The sequence below is a fragment of the Crocuta crocuta genome, unplaced genomic scaffold, assembly GCF_008692635.1.
Source record: "Crocuta crocuta isolate KB4526 unplaced genomic scaffold, BGI_CrCroc_1.0 scaffold78, whole genome shotgun sequence".
NCBI classification, from domain to species: domain Eukaryota; kingdom Metazoa; phylum Chordata; class Mammalia; order Carnivora; family Hyaenidae; genus Crocuta; species Crocuta crocuta.
The window spans coordinates 1,642,875-1,658,764 of record NW_027532617.1 but is presented as its reverse complement, the minus strand read 5'-3'; the positions used below and the strand labels follow the sequence as shown (position 1 = coordinate 1,658,764).

Here is a 15,890-nt window from a genome sequence, read left to right as displayed (position 1 = left end):
CCCATCAACTCTACTTCACATGAATTATAGTAGTGAAAAATAAAATACGACCTAACAGATGACCTAACAACAGGGACTTTCTTGAGTAAACAAACAAACAAACAAACAAAAAACAGCAAATACTGTTTGAGCATGCAGTGTGTACTGGAAAATTCTTGCACATAGGGAGCTTACATTTTCTTGTGTTTGTGGGCTAGTGGCAAGTGGGCATTATTACTACATGGTCATTAAAATGCAATCTCATGGAACTGTAGTTATTGATGTGGAAAGATGTTCAGTAAGCAACAGTGAATGAGAATCTACAATTACAGAGAAATAGCTCTTTAAGGTGACAGTAATATAGAACAAAGGCAATGTGCTAAGGATATTAACAGTTATTAGGCCATGAGTGGGTTTTTTAAAAATTTATATAGTGTATAATTTCTTCTTTAATGAAGTCTTAAACATTTTGTTTTAAACACAGTTATTTACCTTATTCCCAATGTGAATGCTCCACAACTTGCTGCTAGGCCAAAGAGCCCTTCTTTCCTTTGTTCTTTTGTTCCTTCTTTCTCTCTTTGTGACTGTCCCTTTTTCCTTCCTTCTTTCTCCTTTCTTTCCTCCCACCTTTCTGCCTCCCTTCTCTCTCTCTCTCTCTCTCTCTCATCGATCACTGAAACATGGAAACAGAAAAGAACTTAAGTTTCCCTCAGATAACTATTTCTTTGTGTGTCTCTCATTGCTAACAGAAAATATTTCTAGGAGTGCCTGGATGGCTCAGTCGGTTAAGTGACTGACTCATGATTTCAGCTCAGGTCATNTTGGGCTCTCTCTCTCTCTCTCTTTCTCAAAATAAATATATAAATGTTTTTAAAAGAAGAAAATATTTCTAGATATCTAACCCAAATCCTTTGTGCTGAAGTTTGTGCTTATTTCTTCTTCTAAAGAAATAGAATCTAGCTAATTGCTGCCTTTCATGTGAATGTAATAAACCTCCATCTTTTCAGACCCTCAACAAAACCCTTCTTGACTTTATTTTTTATATTGTCTGAGATCATATTTCCCCTGCTTTAGATTTCACCCTTCTAGTCAGCTGTGAGGATCTATATCATTGCAGTGTATGGTGCTTATGCTAATTAGCACCGACCACAGACAGGGTTTGAGGCTGGGAATTATCTGGGTTACAGGAAAGGAAAAAAACAAAACAAAATGACTGAATGCAAGCTGATGTATTGCTCACAGTCTGGTACTCTGTCTGCTTCTTGTTTCCAAGCTGTTGGTGCCTGGAGGCCCTCAACACACACTGGAATTAATGTACAGAGAGAACAGGTACACATTTTGAGTCTATTAAAAACTGGTACCGAAAGATTCGTTTTTTTAAAAAAAATCAAGTACCAAATATATGTCTTCCAAGCCCCTAGAACTTCCTGGCCAGGGAGGCTTTCAGGCATGCAGCTAAGATTTAGAATTCCTGAGCTCCAAACAGACAAGGAGAGCTGTCCATTTTCATTAACTCCAAAGAAAAGCTTGAATTCAGCTCGCAGCTCTTTGCCTTCATCAGAGGAGCGGCCCTCCAGCTTCCAGTCTTGGGAAATAACATGGAGTGAAGGCGGCTTGCATTTCAGTACATAATTGTTCCCAACAACTGTGTTGTGGGTCTTTCTTCTTCTGCAGAGATGAAAGATGTCGAATCAATAGGAGTCGGCTTGAAGAGAAGGGAGCAGAGTAGAACAAAAGTGTCCAGGGTGGATGTGAATCCACGGGTGAGAGCCCGCGGAGAGGGTGCGCCTTACTGATGTTTTATCTGGGAGCCTGAGGCTTTGATTCTGACTGCCTACAGTGTGTACCTGGGAGCAGCGCAGCATTTGTGTGCATGATAAAATCAACTGATGTCTTCATCAAGCTTCGTTTTTGCTTCAAGTCTTGAGGATATTACCATGACACCATCTGCATTCTAGGTAGCAAAGGGACAACCCCAAACTAGATGTCGTTTTGAAGAAAAATTTGTCTTTCAAATGGGGTAATTCACAGATGGAGCATTGAATTTCAGAGCAAGTTAACTATCAGTTCTGTGTATACATTCGAGAAGTCTAAAACCAATGACAAACACTATCTATTCCCATTTTATTTTGCCTACAGATCACAGGGTACCAAAAATCTAGTTGACTTAGGTTTTGTTTATTGTTCTTTTTGCAGTGTAGATACTTTTTAGCATGCTTGTTTATAAAGACACAGATATCCCAACTCGCCTGCCATTTGCCAAACGTTTTGATGCTATCCTTCATTTACTTACTCAACATTTATAGCATTCCCTAGGAAAAAGGAACAAAAAGAAAATGCTAAGGAAGAGGCAGAAGGGGTAAGTCCCAGCCCTGGCTGTGTCAGTGGAGGTGAGGGTGGTGGGTAGCATTCTCTGAATCTGAAACCTCCTTGAAGCATGAGGAAGAGAGAGGTCATTTGTAGAGGCATGGACGGCATCATGTGCAGATATACACAGAAGCAAAGGAGAGATGGACATTCAAGGAAGACTCAGTCCTCCAATGCACTCGATCTCAAACCAGTCCAACATCTGAGAATCTTCTGAGAAGATCTAAAAATGAATTGAAGCAACTTTTAGAAATTGAGGAAAGCAATGAAAGTATTGAATTTCTTATCATCAAAGAGCTGATACTAACCCACTGTGAGGAGCACATGGGCATGGAATTGCCTTCTTTTTTTCATGATAATGGACACATGTGGATAGATCAGCAGGCAACTCCTATAATGAAAAGAGTGTGTGACTCCTTTTTGGTGCTCTAGATTTCAGGGCTGACTTTGCCACTTGATTAGCTGGGTGATTCACTTAAAATCCCCAATTTTAAAAATGCATTAAAAGTACATGTTTAAATATGTTCTATACCAAGTATGTGATATAGAAGGTATATAATGTATATAAGGTATATGCATATAAAATATGTCCACACTAAAATGGATTTAAAACATTTTAAATATCTAAGATTCTCTCCACTTACAACTTCTCTGTTTCATCCCATTTCAGCTCATTTCGGTTGTGCCATATATTTCAGACTGGTAGCAATTATAGATATGACTACAACAGTACATTGAGTGACCTTGGTTGGGCCTGTGAGGATAAAATCCCCATCCTTCCTTAATTATTACTACCCTCTGCTCAGAACAATGGTGCCTATTAAGGCATTAAGAGCCTTATACAAGTCCAGAGATGAATCGGAACAGAAAGAAAAATAGTATCTGTATGATCTTGCTGCAGGCAAGCAAGGGTTGGATAAAAGTGGTTATGGATTCCATGAAGAAATCCCTTGTATTCTCAGAAATAAGTCTAGTAAGAGTTTGATTCCTGAAGGAATGATCAATTTAAAAATGCTCTTAGATGCTAACAATGGGGACGGCTGGGTAAAGGGTGCACGGGAACTTCCTGTTCATTTCCTTGCACTGAGAATTGGGAGTTAGTGTTTTGACTAATTAGAAATAAAAATTAAACATATAGGCACAAATAAACAGGCTCTGTGAAGGGCATCTACAATGAATACGCCATCAGGGTTTTGGGGTTTGTTTTTTTTTTTTGAGTTGTTTTGTCTGTTCTGTTCTTGTGTGTGTGTGTGTGTGTGTGTGTGTGTGTGTGTGTAACTATTTCAGAATCTACATTACTTACCATGGTAAGGGGTTTTTCTTCATGTGATAAGCTACCCATACCCAAAGCATCCCCTGAACCATTTTTGACAGACCTATTGGGGGTTTTGGGGTATCATTCTTTTGGAGCAAGATGTCATTTAAGACCTAGGTTGTGGCCTATGGGGATATGGCTGGAAAATAGATAAGGTGAGTAACCCAGCATTTAATGGTCACCTGATTATGAACAGCTCCATATAATTTTTCCTTCATACCAAATATTTAGAGCTTATTCAATGTGAACAATGTGTCTGTGTATACATATGTGTGTATGTGTATATATATATATATATGTATATATACACATACACACATATATACATTTCACTGTATTTGTGAATGAAAAGGAACAGTTATAACTAGCATGTGTTTCATGCCTGGGTCAACTAATTCCAGTTTAAGCTCTGCACAGTTATGTAGCAATTAATTAATTACTGTTTGTGTATCTGCTTATACAATTAAATGTGAAGATACCCAAAGAATTCTGGCCCTCCATTGGCCTTATTATACAGCAAATAAAGATGAAATAAGAAGAGAAAAAAAATGTATAAACATGAGCATATCTCAAAAATTAAAAAAAATTAAAAACCCCAATTGTATTTTTGAAGAATTTTTTAATTGACATTTTCATACATATCAACATAAATTTGAACATCTCCATTGAATATGCTTTTAGCATTCCTGTGGTAGATGCAAATGTGAGGGTAGGATGTATCTCCCCCATCTGGAATATTCCACCTGAGCACTTTCCACTGAGCTGCACTACCTGGAACATGCTAAAAGCTCACTGTGGATGGTTTATCTTTTTTAATTTAAAGTTTATTTATTTATTTTGAGGGAGGAAGGGAGGGAGAGAGAGGAACAGAGAGAGAGAGAGTGAGAGAGAGGGTACACAACTGGGGGAGGTGCAGAGAGAGGGAGAGAGAAAGAATCCCAAGCAGCTTCCACACCACCAGCACAGAGCCTGATGTGGGACTGGAACTCACGAACCATCATGATCATGACCTGACCAGAAATCAAAGGTTGGCCCTGGTTTACCTTCTAAATAAGATTTATTAACCACCCATTTCTATCCCCACTCGGTACACATTTGTGAATGGACAGAGCTTCATGCCCTGCTGATTCAGAGGCAGAGATGAGGAGGCAGAAAGGACTAGAAGCTTACATGACAGAGCATGAGAACAGAACTCTTAGACTGGAGAAAAAAAAAAACCCTAGAATGAGAGGATTCTGATATTTGAAGACCTATCACAGGTCAGTGATGGCTTGCAGACTTGTTCTGGTTTATCTGGGCATCTGAGCAGGAGTACAGGTAGAAATAACATTCAAAACTAGAGAGAGATGGTCTCAGTGTGAAGAACTTCCTGTTAGCTGAAACTCCTTAGTAAGTAGTGAGGGCCCTGTCACCAGATTCAGAGCAGAGGATGGGTGTCCCATCAGAGATGTTGTGGGAAGGATGTTTTCACTAGTGGTCAGTAATACCTAGCGGTCTTTAAAGTCCATTTCAGGTTGGATCAAGTGAGACTGACTTGGTCAGTAATACCTAGCAGTCTTTGAAGTCCATTTCAGGTTGTATCAAGTGAGACTGACTTATCTAATCAGTGAATTAAATGAACCTACTTTTGATTGGATATCAGGAGCTAAATGCCTTCATGAAAACATTTACTGGGGTGCCTGGATGTCTCAGCCAGTTACGCTTCCACTCTTGATTTTGGCTCAGGACATGATCTCCTGGTTCACAAGTTTGAGCCCTTTATCTGGCTCTGCACTGACAGCATCGGGCCTGTGTAAGATTCTCTCTGTCTCCCTCTGTCTCTGCCCCTTTCCTCCATCTTTCAAAATCAATCAATAAATTTAAAAATAAAAAGAAAACCAGTTTATTGTGTGCCTGCTATATATGCCAGGCACTGTATAGCAATTAAGCAACCAGATAGAAACTCTCCTTATAGAGCCCATTTTCTGTAATGGGCCAAAGGAAGGAGGCTTCTTTGTGGAGATCAATACTGTAGAACTGTGTTAGCTAATGGACTAAGAAAATGCATTTTTTATACATTAAAACAAACAGATGTTCTTTGCAAAGAATTGATACTTTTTCTTAATAGTCTATAAGGATAGACCAAGAAGTATCTTTTTTATAACTTTTTACAGTCAATATGGAGATATCAAATAAGAAGGTATAATAGTAACTTGATATGGTTTGCTCAATTAATAACTGTATCAGAGGGAAAAATATCTTTGGACATGAAATATTATGTGGATTTGGTATCTTTCTGGATGAAGAAGACAATATAGTGTTTTGGTTGACAACTCGAATTTGACAGACCGGGGTCTGAGAACTAGATTTTCTATTTACTGGCTGAGTGATCACTGGCAAGTTACTTAACCTAAATCTGTTTTCTCATCTGTAATAAGGGAATGAAAATAATAACTGCTTCATGAGTGCTTGGCACTAATAAATACTTGAGGAATGAATGAAAGGTCTAGAAATTTTAATGAAGAATGCATTTATTGTACCTGTTACAGTTCCAGGCACACAATGATTAAACAGTGTTAGGTATTAGAGGTGTTGGTAGTGATGACACTGTTTGTAAAAGCATTCCTATTTGGACGTAATATGATCATCTATATAGAAAATTATATGGAATTTGTAAAAACTCCTTACAACTAATAAGTAAGTTTAACAAGGCTGTGGGATAGAAGATCAACATAGCAAAAATCAATCATATTTTATATATAAACAACAAAGTTGAAANAGTTCCAGGCACACAATGATTAAACAGTGTTAGGTATTAGAGGTGTTGGTAGTGATGACACTGTTTGTAAAAGCATTCCTATTTGGACGTAATATGATCATCTATATAGAAAATTATATGGAATTTGTAAAAACTCCTTACAACTAATAAGTAAGTTTAACAAGGCTGTGGGATAGAAGATCAACATAGCAAAAATCAATCATATTTTATATATAAACAACAAACAAAGTTGAATTTAAAATAATAACATCATTACAATTGCAATAAAAATATGTAATGCTGGGGGATAAATTTGGCAAAAGATGTACAAGATCTATGTACTAGAATTATAAAGCATTATAAAAGAAGACATAAATAAATGGAGAGATACACCATTTTCATGGATCAATGGACTCAAAGTTGTTAAGATGTCAATTCTTTCCAAAATGATCTATAGAGTTAACACAATCCCAGTTAAAATGCTGATAGGTTTTCTTAAATTTTATATGGACTGTAAAGCTGATTCTACCCTTCATATGGAAACATAGAGGATCTGGAATAGCCCAAACAACTTTATAAGAGATGAACAAACTCGAAGGAGTTAACATTTCCTAATTTCAAGACTTACTGTGAACCTACATTAATTAAGATGATGTGATATTGATGCAAACATAGCAAAATAGACCAATGAAACAGAATGCAGAGTCCAGAAATAGACTCATACATACATGATCAGTTGATTTTTGACAAAGATGCAAAGGCAATTCAGTGGAGGAAAGATCATCTTTTCAATAAATATGGCTGGAACCATGAATGTCTACATACATTAGAAAAAAAGAACTTAGATCCATATCTTGCACCATATATATGTATTAACTCAAAATTGATCATAGTAAATATAAACCCTAAGACCATTATTTTACAGAAGAAAATGTAGGAGAAAGTCTTTGTGACTTCAGATTAGGCAATGATTTCTTAGATGCACCAAAAGCATGATCTATAAAAGAAAAATTTAAAAATTGGATATCATTAAAATAAAAAATTTCTGTGCTTCAAACACTGTTATTAAGAGAATGAAAAGACAAGCAGCCTGGAGGAAAATATTTGAAAATCATGTATCTGGTAAAGCACTGTAAGCCACTATAAAGAACTCTTAAATCTGAGTAATAAGAAAACAAACACCTTAGTCTGAAAAATGGATAAACAATCTGAACATCTAACCAAACAAGACATGCAGATTGAAATTAATCACTTTTAGGGGCACCTGGGTGGCTCAGTCGGTTCACCATCCAACTTCAGCTCAGGGCATGATCTTGCAGTCCATGAGTTCAAGTCCTGCATCAGGCTCTGTACTGACAGCTCAGAGCCTGGAGCCTGCTTCAAATTCTGTGTCCCCCATCTCTCGCGGCCCCTCCCCCACTCATCTGTCTCTCAAAAATAAAATAAATGTTAAAAGAAAAAGAAAATAAGCACTTTAAAAAATGCTCAATATCAGCAGGTGGATGCAAATTAAAATTACAAGCTACTACTACATAGCACTGAAATGTCGAAACTTAAGGAAACTGACAATGGAAAGTATGCCAAAAGTGAGGATGTATAACAACAGGAGCATTCCACATTTAATGCTGGTGGGAATGTAAAATGGTGCACTCATATACCTGTCATGTAATATAGCTCTTCTACTCCTAGGTGATTAGTCAAGACTTAATGAAATTACTTACACATAAAGCTCGCATAGGAATGTTCTTAGAAGCTGTATTTGTAGTATCTAAAAATTGAAAGCAACCAAAATGCCCATGAACAAGTCAACGATTGAAACAAATCTTGGTAGACCCATACAATGGAATACTACTCAGAAATAAAAAGGGATGATGCATTGTTTTATATATATATATGAAAATGTGTGTGTATATATACACATACACACACACACACACACAACATGGATGAACCTCAAAATAATTATTCTGAGTAAAAGAAGCCATACAAATGAGTACATCCTATATGATTTTCATCTCCATAAAGTTCTCGGAAATTCAAATTGATCTGTCATGATAAAAAGCTCATCTAGTCCGTGGAGAAAGTTCCATGTCACCTGGAGATAGGGAAAATTGGGAGCATTTTTAATTGGGATTAAAATGAGAAGGAGAGTACTTTGGGGGATAATGGTTATATTTGTTATTTGATTGTGGCAGTGGTTTCATGGGTTGTGTACTTTATTGTTTGTTAGTTATACCTTAGTTTTAATAAAGTAATGCATGGTGGTTATCACAAAACTAAGGGCTCATAACATGGTTTTGGTGATCTTTTGGCAATCTCAAAAGTGAATTTTTGCTTAACAGGAAAGGTCATGTAGGCTTTCATTTGTAGTTCTGACCATGTAGGTCATAATTAGCTATGGAGTATAGTAGAAAGTGAGAACATGCTGTCACTGGGCATGTGTTGTATTAATATGGAGCCTCGGATGAATCTTAGAATAATTGTTAACACACTTCAGAATCAGCCTTGTCATTTTGCTCTCAAAATTTTAGACCATTGGACTGATACCTGAACACTTAAGTTCCAAGATAATCACTTCCACTTCTAGTTAGTGAGTAAATATAGCCATAAATATTTTATTTTAATAGGAAAGAATTCTAATCTCTAGAGATCCTGATCCTTTATTAAAATATAGCGTAAAATTCCACTCATATATTTTAATTGGCATTAGTGTATGCCTTTCATCCAAGGACTTCTCAAAATCATTTATTAAAATAGTTTTTAATGTGTATTTATTTTTGAGAGAAGTAGTATATGTGAGCAAGGGAGGGGCAGAGAGACAGGGAAAGAGAATCCCAAGCAGGCTCTGGCTGTCAGTGCTGTGGGGCTCATGAACCAGGAGATCATGACCTGAGCCAAAATCAAGAGCTGCACACTTAACCAATTGAGCCACCCAGGCACTCCTCAAAACCATTTAATGTCCAAAGCCTGTGATATACTATCTTCCAGTTGGACAAGCGCAAGAAAAGGGAGTTAAGTGACTTCCAGAGATCACAAAGCAGTTCTACATATCTGTGTGTGTGTGCGTGTGTTGATGCATGCATGTGAGTGCACATGATTGCATGCGTGGTAGGTAGTCACGTAAGATACAAGCAGTACTTACCCAACTTCTTTGATTTTGTTGCTTATTGTATATTATGTTCTCATTTTAGTGGATGTATTTTACTGTTTCCCAAATAGGCCAGTTATTTTCACAAAAAAGTATGTCACAAAGCCTATGTAAGAATGACATATGACCAGAGAAGAGGGGGAGAAAAATCTAAGACAACAGTCCATGCCAAAAGTCTCTCCTCTCAAAATTGTCCCTCGCTTTGGAATGTGGTTACTCTTTACAAGGCTTTCGGTATTGCTTTTGATTCACATTCACATTACACATTCTCAGCATCTACCGTGTTGCAAGTATTTTGCCAAATATTTGACATACATTCAATTACACAATCACCACATCACTGGGATGTGGGGAGTTAAGTTAGGCTTCCTCGGTTTAAACACCTTGTCCATAGCCAAACAGCTAGTACTCTACCAAACAGGTAGATTTACCAAACAGTAAATCTAGGAGCATTTGAAGCAGACGGACGTGAGTTCTACAGTTAGCCCTTCAACCTTGGACAAGTTACCTACTCACCCTTGAGACTTCCTGACCCATCCATAGAAGACAGTTATAAAGCTCATATTATAGAGAAGCTGTGTTGCAAGCTTCATGGCACGTTATAAGTGCTCAGTAAATGTTATTTCACTTGCCTCCTACCTTCTTCTGGTTCTAGGTTCTTTGCTCCTCTTAATATATCAGTCCACACCAGTACAAAACCAGAGAAGACAGAATCCTCCTGGCTGCTGGCTGTGCGTTTTTCCCCTTAGAACAGATCTCCTCATTAGAGATCTGTCTTCTCAACATGACTATGTGTCTCTTGAAGACAGAGATCTTCTCTCAGTTATCCCTGTTCTTCTAGTGTCCAGCACAGGGTCCAGTAGATGCTTATGAATTGAATTGATAGATCTTATGCAAAATATGCTTCCCAGCCTCCCAGTGCTTCCTATGCATCTTTAGAGCATTCTTTGCAACCATGGCCTGCATCCCAGATCCTGCTAGCCCACTCTTTGTCTCCATTCCAGAGACTGCTTGCTTTCATATCACCTGACCATCTTCTGACTTGAAAAGCTCTAATTCCCGTAGGTGCCAGGGAACCCCATGTCTGCCTGGGGCCTCATGGCTCTGACTGCTGTGAGTGTTCCAGAAAGCTGGCCATTGTGTCTGTGATAGGCCTGAGCCCTATAGAGGTGATCGTGCCTGACCCAGTCTCTGGCCTTCTAGCCTCTCTGGACCTCAATGTCATGCTGACATTCTGTACTGTCTCAGCCCATTTTATAAGGCTGCCTGTCACTCATTTAGTGAATGGACACATAGCATTATGTTTATATTCACTGTGTTTTACTCTTCCGGCTTTTCTCCCGACCCAGCTATCTGCTCTCTGTCCTCCTAATGTCATGTTGGCATATTTATTTTGACATTGAGGTAACACCCATGAATCTATAGAAACCCATTATGTCTTACATATTTCCATCGAGAAGATTTAAGATTATCTTGTATTGGGGTGCCTGGCTGGTTCAGTCGATAGAGCATGTAACTCTTGACCTTGGGGTTGTAAATTCGAGTTCCATGTTGGGTGTAGAGATTAGTTAACAATAACATCTTTTTAAAAACGGTTATCTTTTGTCCCGTTGCATATTATTATACAGGGTTCTTAGCTGGCTAACTTTGGAGCTGAATCTTCACCATCAGTTAGGTTCTCTCCTTTTGAATAGTTTAGCCATTCTGAGTTTGGGGCAATTTTGGGAATTCCAGCCTCACTGTTTCTGGACAGATTCCCTCATCTCTTCCAATTGCTGTACTTGCCATTTTGCTTACACAGGGTCTGTAGACCAAACTGTGTGCCTAATACAATCTGAAGTTTGATGGGAATACAGAGGATAGAGGATGTAGGCCAGAAGTGGAGAACTATTTCTTGACTTTTTCCATGGCTTTCTTTTTGGGTATAAGGATTTACATGAATTGCATGCCTTCCACAAGTATCCCGACTACCGTTAAGAGATTTTATAAGCCAAGCCCAAGTTTTCCCGCCACAGTGAAACTGCTCAGCCTCTCCTCTAGTAAGTTTCTGTAGCCAGTGATTTGAGTGAGGGCTGTGAAGATATTCAAGAGCACTGTGTTTTCTTTCTAACTGTCCTGGCAGACATCTGATTTCCTGGTTGGCACTTGTTTCCACCACGAAAGGAGAAAGGTGAAGGGAGGAGATCAGGCATTTTTCTGCTTCTCATTTAAGATGATTGTTTATGAGTATTTCTCAGAGTAGCTCAGAATTTATTTAGCACCCTCTGTAGAGTTCTTGAGGGGGTAAAGATCTTTCAGAAAGTGTGCTCGTATGACTTCTTCTTCTCATTCTTTTGGAATAACTGTGACATTTGGTTTTCAGGGAAACAGTGCGAAGGAGGCTTATATCTTTGCATGCAAAATCTTTTCCATCCTTACTGGCAAAAGAACATTTGAAAGGTCTTTTTCATTTTTGTGAACAGATAAAATAATTTGCCCTGGGAGAGCTTTGTGTTGCATAGGAAATAAACTCAATATCGGGTCAAATGGAGATACTGACCTGCTATTGCCCTGATTTCCCATGCATCACAGAGAGTGTACTGACCTCTGGCCTCCTCTCTTCCCACAGCTCCCTATCGTCCTCTCTGTGTGTGTCTGTGCACATGTATTAAGATCTGTCTGTTCCCCCAAATTCAAATAAAGTATTTGTGAATGTAATTACACTTTTCAAATGGTAGGGGAGCTATTTAGTAAGTTTTTGTGGAAACTAATTTTCTTCTGTAAAGAGAAACATCTTAATTGAATCTTGTATTAAGGACTTTTTTTTTTTTTATATGACAAGATTCCATACCATAGCCCTCCTCTCCCCACTGAATTTGGGGCAATTTACTTCATCTCTGTTTCTTCCAGTTTGCTGTAGCAGTCATGTTCTCTCTACTTTATTTCAGGAGTCATCTCTACAGCCGACATTCTTGATCGAGAGACAACGGGGTCATACTGGTTGACCGTGTACGCCACAGATCGGGGCGTGGTTCCACTTTATTCCACCATTGAGGTCTACATTGAAATTGAAGATGTGAATGACAATGCCCCACTGACCTCAGAACCTATCTATTATCCTGTTGTCATGGAAAACTCTCCAAAGGATGTATCTGTCATTCAGATCCAGGCTGAGGATCCAGACTCCAGTTCCAATGAGAAACTGACATACAGGATTACAAGTGGGAATCCCCAGAATTTTTTTGCCATCAATACCAAAACAGGTAAGGGAATGCTCATCTGACTTCTCTTTCATTGGTTGGCCAGCTTTTAAATCCATCAGCCTGACACTTGCTTATTTGTATTATCTTATTTTTCCCCTTAACTTACTTTATTGTGTGGGGAACAACATTCTCTTTCTCTCTCTCTCTCTCTTTTTCTGGAGGTAGTTTCTGGAAAGGTGCGTGTTCTACTTAGTTTGTTCTGGCTGGTATGTGTTAACTTTAGCTGATACCAAGGTGAAGTGATCTAACAGAAATTAGAGGCTTTCACAGAAAGCTTTAGATTTACTTTACTCACAATCATAAAAAGTGGTTCCCAGGCCACTCAAGAGATCAGTCACCCTCTTTGTCCTTCTTGGGAGAGAGTAACCTGGCCCATGCTGGGTTCTGTGGGTAAGCTGGCCTTGTGACACCTCTGCGTCTAAGAACTTCTTCTTTGCTGGACATAGCTTGATGTAAATTTAAGCCCCAGGTGTTTTGTGATTCCTATACTACCCAAGAATGAAGTATCAAAGTTTAGAAAAAACTTCCAGTGTCTCAATCTTTATGTAAAATGTACCACCTTTATATTTTCAGGCCTTTTGCTTAAAAAATTGTACTGACAGCTTAGGTTGTTGGCTAAGGCTCAGCAGGGGCAGGTGTGTGCATTCTGAGACAAGTACATATACTGGAAAGGTCTCAGACATTGCTTGCTTCTCTTGTGATTTGCCTTGTTGAGATCTGAGCGGGAGAGTCAAACACTCAGTGAGAGTTGTGATGGGTAGAGTTTTAGTTAATTGAAACTTAGAAGATGGTAAAGCAGATGCTGTTACTGCTTCACCCTGGGCAAGTGCATTGACAGTGGTCATAAGTTAGGCTAGTTGATGTTTGCTGGTGTGGACATGCTCAGTGTTCCTAACAAACTACTGATGGAGCTGGTGGTTCTTTCTCCTGCCTCTGTTTGTTACAGTAGAAACATACAGCTGACCCCATGCATTTTATGAGTGTCGCCTTCCCATGAACATAATTTAGAGAAAATGCCAAGTTTTTTGGAAATAATTGATTTTCTCTAATAATGAGTGGGTCCATCATCTCATTAGGCACAGTGTCACATTCTGATGGTATTGAATCAGTATTTGACCTGCATTTCATTATTAAACAAAGAGTGGTCATCAGCTATCAGTGTCTGAAGCCCGCTAGAACTTAAAAGAGAAGACTCAGAGATTTGGGCTGGCCCAACCTTCCAGAGCCATGTTAAGTAGGGGAAACTGCCCAGGTATCTGAGGGATCCCTGAGCTGTACTGGGAAACTTCTGATTCACTTTTTCACTGCAGCTAAGGGCTGTGTGGAGTATGGTGACAGAGAAATGAATTCAAATACTTTAGAAGGTCAAGCGAGTGAGAGGATAAAGACAAGGTGTCACAGTAAACATGTTGAGGACACAAAAATCCTCACAATTCATAGCCCCCATGGAATCTGAAACACAATCACATTCTGTCTTCCTCTGATTCTATTGCTACTTGAGTCATTTATGGTGAGCCTGCCACCTTCTTGTTGACAGGTTAGAAGACACGGTTGAAGGGAGGCTTTAACTGTTCTCCTCCTCCTCTTACTGCTGAAAATATTTTAGCATAAAGTCACAAGGAAGAATCTGGGTTGGATGTGAAGAACATAGGTCACACATTATATGCAGAGAAGAACCTACAGACTCATGTAACTAAAGCTGTCTTCTGTGCAGCTTTTAGAAGTTTGTTTGAGGGGCGCCTGGGTGGCTTAGTCGGTTAAGCGTCCGACTTTCGCGTAGGTCATGATCTCGCAGTTCGTGGGTTCGAGCCCCGCGTCGGGCTCTGTGCTGACTGCCAGCTCAGAGCCTGGAGCCTGTTTCAGTCTGTGACTCCCTCTCTCTGACCCTCCCCTGCTCATGCTGTCTCTCTCTCTCCTAGAAATAAATAAAACATTAAAAAAAAGAAGAAGTTTGTTTGAATTGTCAGAAACTCCTATATTATCACAATTTAACCTATGATGTGTATGAAAGCTCTTAATGATATTTATAATTTCTGTGTCCCTGCCATAGATTTTAAAAAGCTGTTTGTGCCAGGAATGACATTTTAGACTAACTTTTCTGATTGTTTAAATCCATAGCATTACCTTGTAATTCTCAAACACATGATAAGAAAACACTGGATTTTGTTATTCACTTCTTCACTCACCATGCATTTACGGTGACTTCTAGTCTCCAAACACAGTCTTATAAATAGAGCTATAAACTTAGGATATGATCCAAGCCTATCCAGGACCCAAAGGTATAAGAAATTAACAAAATAACAAATATCTATTATATAGTGAAGGAGTACAATAATTGATTATGTTGGAGGAATTTCACAAAACATGGTCTTGGCAAGAGTGATGGTCAGGGGGTGCTTCGTGGAGGAGGTAACATTCGGGGTTACAAGTCTTGGTTTTTAAATTGAGGTGCTGCACTTGCTAGCTGGGAAACACAGTCAACCATAGCAGGGGAAACAAATCACATCAGGCACTTCTGACCTCACCAGCTTTTGCAAACTTGGGAAACTTATGGAACCTCTCTGAACTTCAGTTTTCAGTAAGAAAGGATTGTTGCCAGGGATATAGGAATCTTCTGTGACATGCTTAGCACAATGCCTAGAACATTGAAACTCTGCAAAAAAGGTGGTACCCCATCCAGTCTGCCTTGACTCTGCTTACAGCCACAGCATTTACTCTTCTGGGATGTCAGGTTCTTATCTGTAAAATGAAAATGGCATTGCCTCCTTCATAGGGCTTGCTCATGAAGACTGAAAGTCGTGGTATGTACGAAAGGTGCTGGTAAACTACAGAGCTCTGTAAGAGTCATGTTATTGCTCTCCTTATTTCTATTAAGATCCACAGAACTGCAAGCCTGGTGAGGCTTCTGTACCTATGCAGCAGTCTTTAGCCAACTTAACAAACTACAGAGATACTTTATGCTTTAGCATTTCTTACTATCTTTCTAAAGCCATTTGTCAGAGATAGTTCTGTTAATGTAATATTTTTTCATAATGAAAGGGAAGGTGCACCCAGCCAGTATATTTAGTAGATCTTTGCTTTAGATTTTTGCAACTGGATGTA

General features: G+C 38.8%; 1 protein-coding gene across 3 annotated transcripts in view; it reads left to right on the top strand.

The window, feature by feature from the left end:
• Positions 1-15,890, top strand: part of FAT3 (FAT atypical cadherin 3) — a 520,003-nt gene that overhangs the window by 145,524 nt on the left and 358,589 nt on the right. For all 3 annotated transcript variants that reach the window (XM_077780625.1, XM_077780624.1, XM_077780623.1), the window contains exon 2: positions 12,474-12,788. In XM_077780625.1, coding sequence (XP_077636751.1) covers positions 12,474-12,788 — 315 coding nt within the window. The remainder of the gene's footprint in view (positions 1-12,473; positions 12,789-15,890) is intronic.